Genomic DNA, 17,501 nt, shown 5'->3' with positions numbered 1-17,501 from the left:
TTCCTTTTTGCTCCTATTTTGCTGATATCTCAATTTCTCAGGCTTGAAACTTCACAGTTATCTTTGATTCCTGTCACTCTACTGTATCCCACATTAACTCATTTGCCAAATTTTGTCAGTTCTACCTTGGCAGTATCTTTCAGTTCTCATTGTCACTGTCCACCTTCTATTTGATTAATCTTCCTACTTCATATCAGTCTACCCTTTAGAAACTTTTAGTGAGGCACCTTTGTCTACAGAACAAAGTACAGACTTCTTAGCCTTGTCTTTAAGGTCCTCTAGACCTTCTTCTAAGCTAGCCTTTCCGGATGTGTTCCCAGTTATTCTCTGCACACTTTAGTCAAATTGAAATGCTCACTGATCATCAGACATTAATTTATTTTTCCACTTCTCTGCTTTTTTTTTTTTCTTCACTTGAGAGTCTTTACCATCTCTTTTTATTTATCTTTTCAATACCTGGTTCATATGCCACAATTTTCTTCAAATCTTTTCTGATTCTTTCTTTCAAGAATAATGTGTTATTGTCCTTCCTGAAATAAGTGTATCATTTATGGTACCTTCGGTTTACTTTGGTTCAAAACAGATTTATTCAGCACCTATTGTATGCCAGACACTGTGCTAGGGGTTAATACTACAACTGCAAAGAGGTAAATCATCTACCTTTGAGCAGCTCACAGTCTGTCCTCCACATAGAAAGTACATGGAAGGTGAGGAAGAGAAAGGTGGCAGATGTGGTCAGTTCATGGGGTGAGAACTTTCACAGAGAAACTTCTGTGTCTATTAGTGGGGTAGGTCATTTAGGTAGAAGGAACAACATATGCAAAGTAACAGAGACACAGAATAGCATGATATGCTAGGGTAATTCAGTATTACTTCAGCATGAAAAGCAGGGAAAGGGTGGTAGTGAGGGATATTGTGAGGAGACTAAAGCAGGGGATGGAGCACAAAGAGCCTTTTATACTGTGCTAAGAAGTATGCACTTTTTTCCTGTGAGTAGTGCTAAGCCATTGAAGAGTTTAAAGAATAGCAGTGACATAGTGTTAAAACATAAGATCACTCTGGCAGCTGTATCGAGTGGAGTATTTAGGGGAGTATTTAGGGAGCTGGCAACACAGACGAGAGAGGGGAACTTTTATAACAGTTCTTGCAATAAATAATAAAAGCCTGAACAGCTAGGTTGAGTATGTTCTAGTTATTTGGGAAAATTCTAGCAATGGTTCTAAACCAAGGGTCAACAAACTATGGCCCATGGGCCATATCTAACCAGTCACCAGTTTTTATAAGTAAAGTTTTTTTAGAACACAACTACACCCATTCATTTATGTATTGTCTGCATCTGCTTCCATTCTACCATGGCAGGGTTGAGTATTTGCAACGGAGACTGCATGGCCCACACAGCTTAAAATATTGACTATCTGGCTCTTTACAGAAAAAGTTTGTCAACCCCTGTTCTAAACTTTAAGTCCGTATCTTATTCATCTCTGAATCTCCCACAATATTTCAAATAGGTCTAAATACTGAGAACATAGTAGGTATTTAGTAAATATTTTTTAATTTAGTAAACATGTATGTATTCTGAATCAAACTATCTATAAGTCATAATTTTCCTACATAATAGAAATGACTGTTCTAGATCAAGAATGCCATACTGGAGAAAGACACTTTATTTATTTTTTTAAAATATATTTTTATTGATTTCATAGAGGAAGTAAGGGAGAGAGAGATAGAAACATCAATGATGAGGGAATCATTGATCAGCTGCCTCCTGCACGCTCCTTACTAGGGATGGAGCCCGCAACCCAGGCATGTGCCCTTGATTGGAATCGAACCCGGGACCCTTCAGTCCACATGCCAATGCTCTGCCCACTGAGCCAAACCAGCTAGGGCGAGAAAGACACTTTAGACAGATAAGAAAAACCTCTTTAAAATACTGGAGACAGCGGGAGGAAGATACTAGTATCATTGCATTTTTAAATGCCAATGATCTAGACAATGTGGGAATGTAATATTGGGTCCTTTATAAAGTGGATTTTTCCTTTTTCTTTTTCTTTCTCTCCTTGCCATAAGAAATGTCTTGATAAGAAGTGATAGTAACTTCAAGAAACATTGAGTAAATGATGTAAAAATTGTTTCCCACCTTACTGATCCTTCACCTCAGACCACATTAATGTTTCTTGATATAATCCACAATAACTAGTTTATTAGTTATCAGATTTTTCCTATGCATTAGCCACCGGATTTTTCTCTTACTTAGTTATTTGCCATTTTTACCACAATAATCTTATCCCAAAATGTTTCTAAGCCATCATCTCATTAAGAAACATATTTCCTTTAAGCTACATTAGTTTTATACATGAAGCAATAAGATACGGTGGGAAGAAAATATATTTTATAGTCCTTACATTACACTTCTTTCACTTTTTTATTTTTGCTCTGTCAAAGGGCAATAACTACATATTTCATCTGGATTTTTGTGAAAATGAAATCAAATACTATATTTGGAAGTGCCTTATAAACTACATATCAATGTTAGTTCTTTACAGTTTTGTTATTATTGGCTGATTTGAGAGGATACCATATACATCCTTTTCAATATCTGAGTTTCTGGGTTTTATTGACTATTTGCAGTTATCACTTTTCTAATTGTAAAGTTAATATGTTAGTTAAGACTATATAGAATACATTATCCTTCAGATTTACAACTAAGAAGTAGTGCAAATAGTGGACATTATTTCCCTCACTTTTTCCACATGGTTGAATTATCTTTAAACTTCAGGTGATGCATATTGACTTGTGATCAACACCTTTGATACCAAAGAGCTTCTAATTTTTTACAGTATCTATGGAATATTTACTACAAGGGACCTGTAGGCACTTCAAGGAAAGAGGGAAGGATATGTAAGACACTAACCACACCCCCCAAAATAAATAGTACCAACATTTCCTTTTCTGCATTTAAAAAAATCTATATTGCCAAAAGTTCTTTCAATGCTGTTTTCCTAACAAGACTCCTCCTCGGCCGAACAAAAGGCATACAGTTTTAGTATTCCCATTGCTGTAAATGTTCATAGCTTTACTAGTAATGATTGATGAATAAATAATTTGAAACTTATGATTTAAAGTTGGTATAAAACTTAGATACAACATTCAACTGTTTGTTATGATGTTCTTCCTGTGTATTATAAAAAGCCATTATTAGTGGGGTTTTTGCTTTCTTTGCAAAAGATTTGGGTTTAAACAAAATCTGGTGGACTAAACTAAACAGGTCTTCCCTGTTAAATTGTTCTTTCAGATTTTCTGAAACAAGTAGAAAATCCCATTTTAAACACCTCGATGTTCATGTCATTTGTAGTTGAACCCATGTTTGTGGTCAACTAAAATTCATGTGACATTAGGTTGTTTTTATCTTGAAAGGAATTTCTGCTTCAGGTAGAGAAGATTCATAATCCAAATTTCTTCTGCTCTGATCTGCTGTAAGGAAGTAAATTGAGGACACACACACACACACACACACACACACACTTTACAACTGAATCGAAGCTCTGATTTATGTTTGCAGAACTTCAATAAAATTCTTATTTTCTGTAGAATTTTGATTGATTAAGGTCATTCTACCCTTAATTTAACAGGAATGATAAGAACTTTGAAAGGTCAGATTTAAAAGGTTATGAAATTTAAGGGTGACCACTTGATATTTGCTAGTGTTGAAATACAAGTTTATTAGTTTCAGCAGGTAAAAGCTGAAAGACGTTGCTTCTTCTATATTGATTAGCTGTTATAAAGAAAATGCAGGAGAAAATCACACTAATTAAGACAAATGAGAAAAGGTTTTCTGAATGAGTAAAAATTCAGAATTGTAGCATTTTGAAAATAAGGTTTTACTAATTTGATAAAATAGTAAAAAATTAGCTAAGAGAATGCTTTAGAAAAATTATTTAAATGAAGTCAGGAATAATTCACAATTGTATTATTATTGGTTATTTATAACTAGTTAACTTTTGAAGTTCAAGGAGTATCTAAAAACAACTTGTCCTAACATAACTCTCCTCCACCCATCTGAATTGACTTTTAACTCATTGAGTGAGTTCTTTCTTAGTAGTAAAAAGACAAGTTGCACACCAGCTTCAGTACTGAAATCTATCATATTTTTTGGCAAATGTTGAAAGATAGACAAGATTTTCCCTTCATATTGCTATATGTTTCTGTCTTTCTGGTTTCACTATAAGAGGAGATCAACATACAAAACATTTTAGTAAAAACTTAGGGCTGTATAGGGAAAGGATATTTAAAATTAGTCTGGTAGCTTCATTGGGATTTTAATGTGATTCTGTCAGAACTGGTTTCTACACTTTCACTTTAAAGTTTACAGTTTGTAAAATTCTTTTAGATGTGTCAAAAAGACTTAATCTGAGTCTGAAACCTTTATAGAAGGTTACCTTTACCCTCAATTTAAGAAACCTTTCAAGCTTATATAAGGACAACATGAGATGAAATGAGATAATGTATATGAATATACTTAATAAACTATAAAGCTAAAAGATATTTATATAATATAAACATAATTCTTTCAGGAAAATAAACTTAGAGATGTCAGAAAATGTGATCAATATTTATTGAATATCTAATATGTGTCAATGAAAATCCTATTAACACTTTAAATGCTAATTATTCTCTTTATTTAAGTAGAATATTTGTGCATCTACTTAAATGTTGCTTGATACCTGCTCTCTTTTTTAAAATATAGAAGTCATATATGAATATATTCTCTTTGTAGAAGACTCAAGGATGCCAAAGTATAGGGGAAGAGTCAGACAGGCCATCTCTAACACCCAGAGGTAGTCAGCATTTGGGCTATGCCTTTGTAGTCCATTTTCTTTATATTTGCACTCATATACATATGCACTTTAAAAAAACAAATGGAATTGTACTGCAGCTCATATTTTTTACTTGACAATATGTCTCGGCTAGCTTTCCATGTCAGTATATGTAAGTCATTATTTTGGACAAATGCTCAATATTCTAGGCTATTACAACACAATTTAAAATATAAGATCCACAAGGGCAGGAACTTGTGGCCTTACTGCTATTCTGTAGAGCAGCAATTTTCAACCAGTGTGCCGCAAGAATTTTGAAAACATGCAATACCTGACTAGTCAGGGGCACTGACCTCTTTTCCTTTAAGATTGTCAAATAAAATGAGAACACAACAATAGCTATCTGGTGTGAATGAATCAAACTTATACTTTTTTGGTGTGTCAGATCGGCAAAAATATATTTTTTGGTGTGCCGCAGGATTTTAGTAATTTGTTTGTGTACCATCAGATGAAAAATTGAGAATCACTGCTCTAGTGCCTAGAACAGTGCATAATACTGTTATGAAAATTCTTGCCTGTGTCTCCCTGTGTACATGTGGAAATCATTTTTTAGGGGAAATAGCCAGATTTATTTTTTAAATGTGATTGATTATAGTGTCTTCTAGTTTCTACTGTTGCGAGATTCCATTGCAGGTAACCTGTTTTTGTCTCTCATAAAGGTTCTAGGACTTTCTCTTCACCTTTAGTGCTCTGAAACTACACAACACTGTCTAGACAGATGTAGGTTTGTTTTCATTTATCCTGATCAGCACTCATTGAACCCTTTAAACTGCAAAAACAGAGCTCTCTTCAGCTGTGGAAATTTTTTTTCTTCTATCTTTTTTTTCTCTTTTCTCCTTCTCAGATTCCTCTGGCTCAGTGTTAAAAATTCTGTATATACCATGCTTTTTAACCTTTCTCTCTTAACTTTCTTGCATTTCATGGGTTTGGGGCAGGAAGGTAGATAAGTAAATGTGTTCTGTTTGCCATCTTGATCCAGTTTCCTGACATAGTTCTTGTTATCCCATGAAGCTTACTTTTTTTTAAAAAAATGTCGGTCACCCTAGTTGGGTAATTCAGTTGGTTGGAGTGTCATCCCAGTACGCCAAGGTTGTGGAATCAATCCCCGGTGGGGGCACATGCAGAAATCAACCAATGGCTGCATAGATGGATGGAACAGATCGATGTGTTCTCTCTTTCTCTCTCTCTCTCTCTCTCTCTCTCTCTCTCTCTCTCTCTCTCTTTCTCTCATTCATTCTCGCCCTTCCTTTCTCTCTCTAAAATAAATAAGTGAACAAATGTCTGTCATTTTATTTGTCTCAGCAGTCTATTCCTAAAGGAACATGACTCATATTTTATAATAATGAATGGAAGGTTGATATTGTTTAACAAACTTTTGTTTTATAATCAGATTTTTTGAAGATAACTTTTTAAAAATCATAGTACCATTTTAAATGTTAGACTCACTTGCCTGTTGCTATTGGGAGTGAGCCCAGTCACATTAAAAATTGTGTTGGTATCTCAATCACTCATCAGGTCCAGGCAGCTCCAAGTGCTGATAAAGGCCTTGATGCCTCTCCAGATGTCTGTGCTAAGTGTCAGCTCCAGGTGCAGGGAGCAGAATACTTGGAGCTGGCACATAGATTCTCAAGCACAAAGTATGAGTACAAATCGAAGTTGTAGGTCCTTGGTCTCCTAGAAAAATGGTTTACAAACCTGTGGAACTTTATCAAAATTAAATGCCTGGACCTTCTTAAATAAAATCCTGAAGAGGCTGGGGCTGAGTATCTGTGTATCTGTAAAGCTTTAGAGGTTATTCTAAGAATGATAGCTAGAGTTCTTAGAGACCCTCCGTATATATTTTCTCCTCCTTATGCCTCATTTATAAAGAATTGGCTATCCAGTGTTCTTTGGTACAGATGTGTCATAATTTACTTAACTGGTACCTGCTTGGTGGACATTTAATTTGCTTCTAGTCTTCTGCTATTATAAGTCACTGGAGTAGATGTCCTTGTAATATAACATTGCACACATCTGTGAATATACCTATGGGATAAATTTCTACACGTGGAATTGTTCAGGCAAAGGTATATATATTTGTGAATTTGAGAGAGATGCTATTTGCCTGTGAAAGTATGCTTTTCAAAATCTTTAGGTGTTACATTCTTAGGCTGAAAATATTCTTAAATCTTAGAAGTCCTTACATTGTGTTTTCATTTCTAACTAGGCCACTACTAAAGTTGAAGTGGACATGGAAAAAGCAGAGAGCCTGCAGGTGACAAGAGGAGATTTCCTCGCTTCTTTGGAGAATGATATCAAACCAGTGAGTATGAATATTGAGTGATGGATAAGCCCAAAAATGATAATAATTCAGGAGAAAAAGATCTGCTATTTTACCAATATTGTGGGAGGTTATATCATATGAAGTTTTTAAAAATCAAAAAATCTTATTAGAAGTGTTCAATATAAGAAACATTCAAACAATAACTCTGATAGCTGGGTAATTAGCCAGTACTTACTGAAATATTTCTCATGATAGGGAGCTCACCATCTGTTAGACCAACCATCCCATTTTGAGGCTTTCTAATTATTAATTCTTTATATTGAACTATAAATAGTTTTCTCATTGGTTCTTATACAATCTGAAGCTACTGAAACCAAAATTCATCTTAATTCATCCATCCTCCATATGTTAGTTACATTTAAAATTAGCTCTCATATTCTCCTCTCTCTACCTTTCTCTAACCTCCTCCAAGGCATTCCTTTTTCTTACTCAATACCTTTTGGTCCTTAACTGCTACAGTTTCTAAAGACTCTTAACCATTCTAAGTGCCCTTTTAAAAAAAGGTGTCAGGTTTTTTTTTAATGCACTCACTAATCACAGTTGGAGCTTTAGAATACAGTATGAGATCATTAACCCATCCTATCCTCCTATTTAATAAAAGCCTAATATGCTAAGTGTCTGGTCGTCCATTCAACCAATCAAAGCATAATATGCAAATGATATGCTAAGTCGACTCAACCGCTCGCTATGATGTGCACTGACCACCAGGGGGCAGACGCTCCAACTGGTGGGTTAGCTTGCTGCTGGGGTCCAGCCAGTCAGGACTGAGCAAGACAGGTTGGACACACCCTGGAGCCCTCCCGCGGTCCCTCCCTGGCTGGCCAACCTCCTGAGTCCTTCTCTGGCCCCGATTGTGCACCAGTGGGGCCCCTTGGCCTGGCCTGCGCCCCTCTCACAATCTGGGACCCCTCGGGGGATCTCAGAGAGCCAGTTTCGGTCTGATCCTGCACACCAGGCCAAGGGACCCCACTGGTGCACAAATTCATGCATCAGGCCTCTAGTTTTTCTATAAAATAACCACTAATGTTTGTTTACTCTTCACTGAGTAGCCATTGTTTGGAGTCCTATATTAGTACAAAAAACAAAGTGCAGAAAGGCCTCTTAAAGAGGTGTGTATGTTTGGTTTTCTTTTAAAAATGGATCTCAGGTGCACAGAATTGGATTAATCTTAATCTTTAGTTTGTGACACACTGTTGTCATTAGTCTACATGGGGTATAAAATAAAGTACAGTGGGTGCATGTAATTTTGGGGGAATTGCTATTTTATTGCATATTTTATAACCAAGAATCATCCATATGATTTTCTGTAGCTATACATCATTCATTTTATTTTTTTCAATTAAAAACAATTTTCCAATTACAGATGTTATAAAATATTATATTAGTTTCATATGTATATTGTAGTGATTAGACATTTTCATTCCTGAAGAGCATTGCATTGTGTGACTACCACAATTTATCTATTTTCTTGTCAATGAGCATTTGGGACATTACCAGGTTTTTATATTACTAGCAAGTGCTGCTATGAGCATTGAACAAGTTTCTCTTAGATATATATTAAGGAATAAAATTCCTGGTTTGTTGGGTATATGAATGTCCAACTTCAAATGTAAGAATTTTAAACTTTTTCCAGTGGTTGAACCAATAAGTACTTTCCCCAATATTTTAAAAGAGATCCTGTCACTCTATATCCTCTACAACACTTGGTATGGTCAGTCTTAAGTTTTGCCATTCAGTTGGCTTTAAGATGGGATTTCATTTTGGTCTTAATTTGCATTTCACTGATTACTTACAAAGGTAAGCATTTCTCCATGTACTTACTGGCCATATGAGTGTCTTTTGAGAGATGCTATTCATGCCTTTGCCTATTTTTCTATTGATTTTATCTGTATAAGTTCTTTATATATTTTTGACAATAATTATTTGTTGCAAGTATTTCTTTTAAAGACAAAAATCAATTTGTTTTATTAGCTCTATTTTTTATTACTATTGTGACTTTTAAATATATTTACTTTCAAAAGTTACTGAGCAATAGAAATGGTTAAGCTTTTGCTTTTGTCATTTGTAATAGATACCAAAGATATTAGAACCCAGCCTAACTGATCTATTTCAAGATTTTTTATAATTTGACTACAAGAAAGGGGAAACTAAGATAACTAAGTTAAGTAGGTAGTAAGTTTCTTAAAATTATTCCATGAGTCTGGGAGACAAAACAAAAATGAAGTGGCGGGATAAGAAAGGAAGACTCATACATATTGTGTAGCTTCGGGGGGAGGGGGAGTCCCTGTTTCCTGGTTCAGGTATCTTAAAGCTGCTGCTGTAAGACTTAGAGTGTATACTTGGAATAATTAAAGATAAAAGTCAGCCAATCTACATATTTCCTATAGTGGTATTTATTAGGCTCTCCCTTTATAACTTTTTAGAGGGCCACTGAATGCACCATATCCAGACCAGGCAATGAGGACTTCCCTTTGTACTCAGGAATCAAAGGACTAGTGTATGCAAGGACCAAAGAGAAGTCTGAGAAATGATTGAGTAGCAAAGAAATAGAGTAATGAGACTGTTGTATACTGTTTAGAGACACTATTACAAAGAATAATTTTCTGTGAGGTGCAAGTTCTAAAGAAGAGTTAAAATTGTTTTATACGTCGGAGTAGTGAAAAATTAACTTGTTGAAGGATATAATAGCTTAAAATTCTCATGACATAGGACCTTTACATTACATTGGGTTATGTCTTCCTACTCATTTCTTTTCCTTTTAACCTTATGAAAATTCAATTAAGTAACTAAATACTAAAGTTATTGACTACTTTTGGCAACTGGTTTGATAGGAGTTCCAATATTAGATTAGAAGTTGAAAATGAAGAGAAATGTGATTTAAACTCCAATATGTAGTGAGAACAATTAAAATTATTACATATAATAATTGCTTTTATTTTATTTTCCTAACCCCTCAATCTTTCATTATAACTGCTCATTCCTATCTCATTTAAAATCTTATATTTACACATACACACTTACCTTGGTGCCATTTAACTTGTAACCCCTTCCACCAAACTCATGTGGACAGGATCTCCTCATTACCATTTTACATTCCCATTTTAATCCATGACACTGCGGTCAGAGTTAGGATAGTGTCTTTGTTTGCTGAGACAAGTGTTTCTAATTTCTGAGTTCATAATCTCTTTTTCTCTTTGTTCTGAACAGAAGGCAACAGCCATGTACTCCTTATAGAACTAACTAAGCACATAGGGACATACCCTTTCTCGGGGGTTATGACAGCTTGGGCTCTGGTAGAATCTGAGCCTAGAATCTATTGTTTCTCCATTAAGTCACCCAAAGCAGCTCCTCCCCTCCCCAGTTTGATAAAAAGTAAAATGCAAAATTATAAAACAATGGAGGTCTTTTGGTGTGATTTTCAGGCTTTTTATACTGATACTAGAGGCCCGGTGCACAAAAATTTGTGCACTCGTGGGGGAAGGGGGGTCCCTCAGCCCGGCCTGTGCCCTCTCACAGTCTGGGACCCCTCGGGAGATAACAACCTGCTGGCTTAGCCCTGCTCCCGGTGGGATGAGGGCAGGCCCAATCCCTAGGTGCAGCCCCAGGTCGGGCTCAGAGCAGGACCAATTGGGGAGTTGGGGCGCCGCCCCTTGGCATGCACAGAGCAGGGCGGATAGGGAGGTTGCGATGCCACCCCTAGTCACGCTCAGGGTAGGGCCGATTGGGGGTTTGGGGCACCGCCCCGTCACACTCAAGGCAGGGTCGATGGGGAGGTTGCGGCGCCACCCCCTGTCATGCACAAAGCAGGGCCGATCAGGGGGTTGGGGCGCTGCCCCCTGTCACTCACAGAGCAGGGCCCATCAGGGGGGTTGGGGCTCCATACCCTGTCACGCACAGAGCAGGGCGGATCAGGGGGTTGGGGCACCGCCCTCTATCTCCCACAGAGCAGGGCCGATCAGGGGGTTGGAGCGCCGCCACTGTCACACTCAGGGCAGGGCTGATGGGGAGGTTATGGCTCTACCCCGTCACACACAGAGCAGGGCCCATGGGGGAGGGGGGTAGTTGGGGCTCCGTACTCTGTCACGCACAGAGCAGGGCAGATCAGGGGGTTGGGGAGCTCCCCCCTGTCACACACAGAGTAGGGCCTATCAGGGGATTGTGGAGCTTCCCCCTGTCACGCACAGAGTAGGGCCGATAGGGGAGTTGGGGCACCGCCCCCTGTCACACACACAGCAGGGCCGATCAGGGGGTTGGGGCGCCACCGCTGTCACACTCAGGGCAGGACCGATGGGGAGGTTATGGCTCTACCCTGTCACACTCAGAGCCGCAGGGCGATCAGGGGGTTGGGGAGCTCCCCCCTATCAGGCACAGAGCAGGGCTGATCAGGGGGTTGGGGCGCCTTCCCCTGTCACGAACAGAGCAGGGCAGATAGGAAGGTTGTGGCCCGCCCCCTGTCACACACAGAGCCGCAGGGCGATCAGGGGGTTTGGGCTCTGCCCCCTGTCATGCTGATCCCGGTGCTGGGAGGCATAATACCCTTTTACTATATAGGATAGAGACCTGGTGCACGGGTGGGGGCCGGCTGGTTTGCCCTGAAGGGTGTCCTGGATCAGGGTGGGGGTCCCCACTGGGGTGCCTGGACAGCCTGGGTGAGGGGATGATGGCTGTTTCCATCTGGTCACACCCCCTTCAGGGTGGGGGTCCCCACTGGGGTGCCTGGCCAGTCTGGGTGAGGGGCTGAGGGCTGTTTTCAGGCTGGCGGGTGACTGAAGCTCCCAATCTGTTCTTTTTTCCTTTTTTTTTTTTAATTCTGGGCCAGCTTTAGCTCTGAGGCTCGGCTCCAGCTATGAGACCTCCGCTGCTGAAAGCAGGTTTCTGGCCTTTGTTTACCTTCTGTATTTGAAACAATGTTGCGATCCTGCTGGCTGAAGCCTGGCTGACTGACGCAGGTTTCTGGGGTTTTGTTTAGCTTCTATATTTGTTACAATGTTGCTTAGAGTTGCAGCTGAGAGGCTGGCAAGGCAGGCGGGGAACCTTGGCTTCCTCCTCACTGGAGCAAGCAAGTCTCCCTGTTCGCATCAGCTGCCTGGCTGCCGGCCACCATCTTGGTTGGCAGTTAATTTGCATATTTCAGTAATTAGCCAATGGGAAGGGTAGCGGCTGTACAGCTAATTACCATGTTTCTCTTTTATTAGATAGGATGGGATATTGCTCAACATTTTTGTGTAGGAATAAAGTATTTTGGGCATTTTTTATATGCTCAAAATGTTTTAAACTGTCCTTTTCTTCCATAGGCATTTGGCACAAATCAAGAGGATTATGCAAGTTACATTATGAATGGTATTATCAAATGGGGTGATCCAGTTACTCGAGTTCTAGATGATGGAGAGCTGTTGGTCCAGCAGACGAAAAACAGTGACCGCACACCATTGGTTAGCGTCTTGTTGGAAGGTGAGAAGAAATGATGAGATGGCATTAAAAGTTAAACAAAACAGTACTTTTATAAAGCCATTTAGGACATTCCAGAAAAATGAATTATTTTCATTTCTAGTACTGTTCATCATCTGCAAATAGTAATCCAGTATATGTGTACCAATAATTGTGCAATTCAAGTCCTACTGAGGACAGAATGTTACTGATGAATGATAGCAACTCATTTTCTTATAGGATTGTATCTAAATTTCTATGTTACTTAATAGACTGTAATACCAAATAGCGCTGAATTCAGTTAAATAAATTTTCACTGAGTACTTGACTAGTTGCTGGAAGGGCAAAAAAAGACACAGGAGAGACCAATGGTTAGAATCAGTTGCATTAGCCTTAGTTGTAATTTGATTGTAGTTTGAAGTAATAATGGTAGTGGAGATGGAGATAAGTAAACCATTTTGAAAAATATTTAGAAGGTAGAATAAAAGAGACCATATTATTATAATTATTAATTATTAATCATAATTAAACTATAATTCTTTGAACTCTTTCTTTTGCCAGTCACTCTACCAGCACTTTACACATATTACCTCATTTAAACCCACTTCAGTCCTGAGGATAGATGCTGCTGTTATCCCTATTTGTAGAGAAGCTGAGGCTTAGAAATATTAAGTAACTAGATGTACTATGGGAAAGATATCAAATACAATCCCCAGGTTTCTAGTATACATGCCTGTTTCTAAGATTGGGAGTATTAGTGGAAAGATTTGGGAAAGAAGATCATGAGTTCAGTTCAGGGCATGTTGAGTTTGAGGTTCCTACAGAATAATTGAATCGGAAATGTTAAGTAGCCTATTATATGTAGGTCTGGTGCTCCAAAGAGAAGTCTGGCTACAGTATACATTCATGAGTTGTCAGTATATTGACTGTTGCTGAATCCATGGGAGTGGAAGAAGTCACTTACAGAAAGAGTATAGATTGAGAAGAAAAGTGGGCCTAGAACTGATCTCTGAAGTGTGTCAACATTTAAGGACAAAGTTGACAAAGGAGACTGAGCAAGAGTAACCAGAGAGGTAGGAGGAGGGGTAAAGAGAATGTGCTATCATAGAATCCAAGAAAAGTATTTAAAGAAAGAGGAGAGTTATCAATTGTATCAATTAGTCTTAAGAGGCCAACAGATAAAGTATCTGTTAGATTTGGTGACATGGAAGTCATCGGTGATCCTGATGAGAGCCTTTCCATGTAATGGGAATGGAAGCCATAGCATTTGTTTGAGAGTGGATGGAAGGTGAAGAGTGAAGGCAGCCAGAGCAGATAATTATTTAGGGAAGTTCCATTTTGAAGGAAGAAGAGAGTGTTGAGGGGTGTGAAGAGGAAGAGATGGAACATATGGGGGAGAGGGTACTATCAATAACGTTGGGTTTCTGAAAAGATGGGAAGGAAGAATTGGTTGGTTTATGGGTGGAAGAGGGACACATCTTTCATTACACAGAAGGGAAGAAGAAGGAGATGTCTAAATTCAGGTAAGTTTGTAGATTTGGTGGCCTGAGTCTTTAGAATTCTAGCTTTTTAAGTCACATTTGCTTCTAATAAGGCAGTTTTCCCTGTCCCCACAATCATCTCCTAAAATTGTATTGTTTTCTTAGACAAATAATTTGGTAGAACTAAACATAAATACTGATATGTATTTGAATGCACTCCTTTTTTTAGAAGCAAAACCCTTGTTTTATATATTTAGGCAGAAGTTTGAAAGATTAAGACTGTGAGAAAGAGAGAAGGAGCGTATTTCATCATACTTTTGAGAAATGCTAATCAGTTCATTAAGTTTAGTTGCTAATAAATAAGAGAAAACATGTCTGCCATGAAATTGTGTCAGGATATGTTAATGAGCAACTAGTTGAGACCTCAGTACCTTGTGGATAAAAGTTTAAACTTGTTTTATTTCCCTTTGCTTAGGTTGGCTTTTTCCCCTGACTTGCTCATATCTTTATGCAGGCCCTCCTCACAGTGGGAAGACTGCGTTAGCTGCAAAGATTGCAGAGGAATCCAACTTCCCCTTCATCAAGATCTGTTCTCCTGATAAGATGATTGGCTTTTCTGAGACAGCCAAGTGTCAGGCCATGAAGAAGGTATTAAGATTTTTACTTTCATTTTAACTTCATATCTCTTAGATGTGTGTGTACATATGTACATATATATCTATCTTTGTACGTGTATGTTTGTGTGTGTGTATATATATGCCATAGCAACTATGTTCTTTTCGAGTGGAACTAGATTATCAGCAAAATTTGGGAAGAAACAGCAATTATATTAGATATTTAACTTTGTGATACATTTTTATTTTATCTTTCAGATTATGCTTTGTTTTACACATATAATGGTTAATTTTCATTTCTTAAGTTTGTATTGACTTGATTGAAAGGAAAGATACTAGTTAAGAGTGTTTGAGTAGAGTAGCCCAAATTCTTAACTTCTTTCATCAATATGCAAAAGTCAAACTATTTGAGGTCAATTAAGTTAACTGTGTACCATTGGAAAGATATTTTCAACCTCCCCCCCGCCCCCCGCCCCAAAGGGATGGCAGTGTATTAGATAATCAAATCTACTTGACAACTTAATGCCGTCCTCATCCTTCTTCCTTTCTCCACGTGCCATTTGTCATCTTCTCAATATGGCTGCTTTGAGCCATCAGTTGCAACATAGAATAGACTTCTAGAGCTGAAAGGACCATCTGGTCCATCTCTCGTACATTCAAGCAAGTGTCATGTGAGACATCTGGGATAGTAGGTGACTGCTTTTTAAAAAACAACAAAAAGCAACGATGAAGACTCTTAATGACTGTTTAATCTCACTTAGTAGCCAGTGTTTCCATTGATATTCTGATTATGTATGCTCCCAGATAGTGAAGAAATTTTATTTTGTATCTAATTGAAGTATTTATTTACTTCTATCCTTTTTTTCATTCTTGATCTTTTCAAGATAAGAACTGACTCTAAGTTAGATGTGGGAAAATCAGAGTCAAGGAAAGGATTCTTGAGAATGGAAGTGCTACCTAGTGAAGACAGCTCAGGTGTTCTTTTACGGTGCTCAGAGGCCCTCACTTTATAAAGACATAGGATAGAATTACTTCAGTTTTTCTTTAGGAAAGAGACAAGCAGATTTAAAAAAAATGTTTGAAAAGTTAGTGTCTTGTTAGTGCAGGAGGCAGAAAATTATTTGTGTAGGGTGCCTGAAATGGATAGAGAAAACAGAACTTGGAGCAGGATTCCAGTTCTATACACTGAAATGTGAAGATAAGTATTCTATATAAAGAGCCCTGGCCAGGTCATTCAGTTGGTTAGAGCATCATCCTGATACACCAAGGTTGTGGGTTCCATCTCCAGTCAGGGCACATATAAGAAGCAACCAATGAATGCATGACTAAGTGGAAAAACAAATAGATGTTTTTCTCCCTCTCTTCCCCTTCCTCTTTCTCTCTAAAATCGATAAATTAAAAATATCCTATATAAAGATATTTGAAACTGAGTATGAAAGAGAAGGAAATGTTTTCAGATACCAAAAGAACTTAAGTACCATAGTCAATTTATTCTGTCTGAGGTGAAACCAGTAGTATATATTCTCAAGAACATCTGGACAAAATCATGAGACCAGTCATTTCCTTGATGTAAATAGGGGTTAGTTTTCTTTGTGTTTTTTTTTTTGTTAGTGTTTTTTTTTCCACCCTCTAAAGGGAACCCTTAAGCCATATTCTTTGGTGAAAATTTAAATAATAGCGCTTGGAATCTGTGGTCATTTAATTTTCCTTTTAATTGAACAGCTAATTCTACTGGCATGTCTCTAACTCCATCTATTCCTTATACTTGGCAAAAGTAGTCATCTTCTGCCCTGGCTGGTGTAGCTCAGTTGGTTGAACATCATCCTGTGCACAGAAAGGTTGCTGGTTTGATTTTTGGTCAGGGCACATGCCCGTTTTCCGGCTTGATCCTCGGTAGGGGGAGTGCAGGAGGCAGCCAATCTATGTTTTGCTCTCACATCGGTTTTTCTCTCCCTCTCCCTCCCTCTGTCTGTATAAATAAATTTAAAACTATTTTTTTTAAGTAAAAAAATTAAAAAATAGTCATCTTCTGTACAAATTATAAATTACTCCATTGCTTTTCACCAGCTGCCAGGCTCTGCCTCAGATGTGAGTGGATGGTCCTAGTTTTTCTATAAAAGTTTTTAAAAAGTACTTTAGACTCCTGCAGATCAAAGCTGCTTTGTAAGTGTGAGATATTATCATTTTTATTATTTTAATCTCTTGCAAATTGACTTGAGGGGGGGAAGGTAATAATGTGCTGATTTTAGAGGCTTAAATGGTTAAATTAATGGCTTAATAACTTATGATTTAATCTTTAAATTGTTGAAGCCTTTCAAGGCAGAGTTTTAAATGAGTAGAAGTCTAAGGAATATGAAAATAAGTGTCTATACAAGCTTATTCCACATGGTTTCAGTTCATGATTCACTGTCTGGATCATCCATGCACCCTTACAATCACACAAATGTTTTGTTTCAGCAGTATAATATATACATATTCAACTTTTTGACTTTCCTTGGGGAAAAGATATTATTCCCTGAACCTAAAGAACAGAACAGTGAAAGAATGAAGCAGATGTGTCTTGGAACTATATTGGAAATATTGCAGAATCTTTCTCTGCAAATAATTTTCACATTGTTGCCTAATGATAGGTTGACAAAAGCCTGAGGGCTCAAACCAGTCTAAAGGTGCTAAGTTTTTCAGGTTGCTTCTAAAAATGAAATATAAATGCCATTCTTAAGTAGTTCTAGTCTACCTCCCACCACTGTTGTCTTCCCTTCATTTGTAGTGTGAGGATGGGAAG

General features: G+C 37.9%; 1 protein-coding gene across 2 annotated transcripts in view; it reads left to right on the top strand.

Annotated features, from left to right (window-relative positions):
* Positions 1-17,501, top strand: part of NSF (N-ethylmaleimide sensitive factor, vesicle fusing ATPase) — a 119,496-nt gene that overhangs the window by 62,751 nt on the left and 39,244 nt on the right. For both annotated transcript variants that reach the window (XM_070395203.1, XM_070395204.1), the window contains exons 13-15: positions 7,081-7,176; positions 12,492-12,648; positions 14,620-14,753. In XM_070395203.1, the coding sequence (XP_070251304.1) occupies positions 7,081-7,176; positions 12,492-12,648; positions 14,620-14,753 (387 nt within the window). The remainder of the gene's footprint in view (positions 1-7,080; positions 7,177-12,491; positions 12,649-14,619; positions 14,754-17,501) is intronic.

Source organism: Myotis yumanensis, unplaced genomic scaffold, assembly GCF_028538775.1.
Source record: "Myotis yumanensis isolate MYYU_CA2020_CCGP unplaced genomic scaffold, mMyoYum1.0.hap1 SCAF_16, whole genome shotgun sequence".
NCBI lineage: Eukaryota > Metazoa > Chordata > Mammalia > Chiroptera > Vespertilionidae > Myotis > Myotis yumanensis.
The sequence above is the reverse complement of the archived record's forward strand: the minus strand, read 5'-3'. Positions and strand labels throughout refer to the sequence as shown.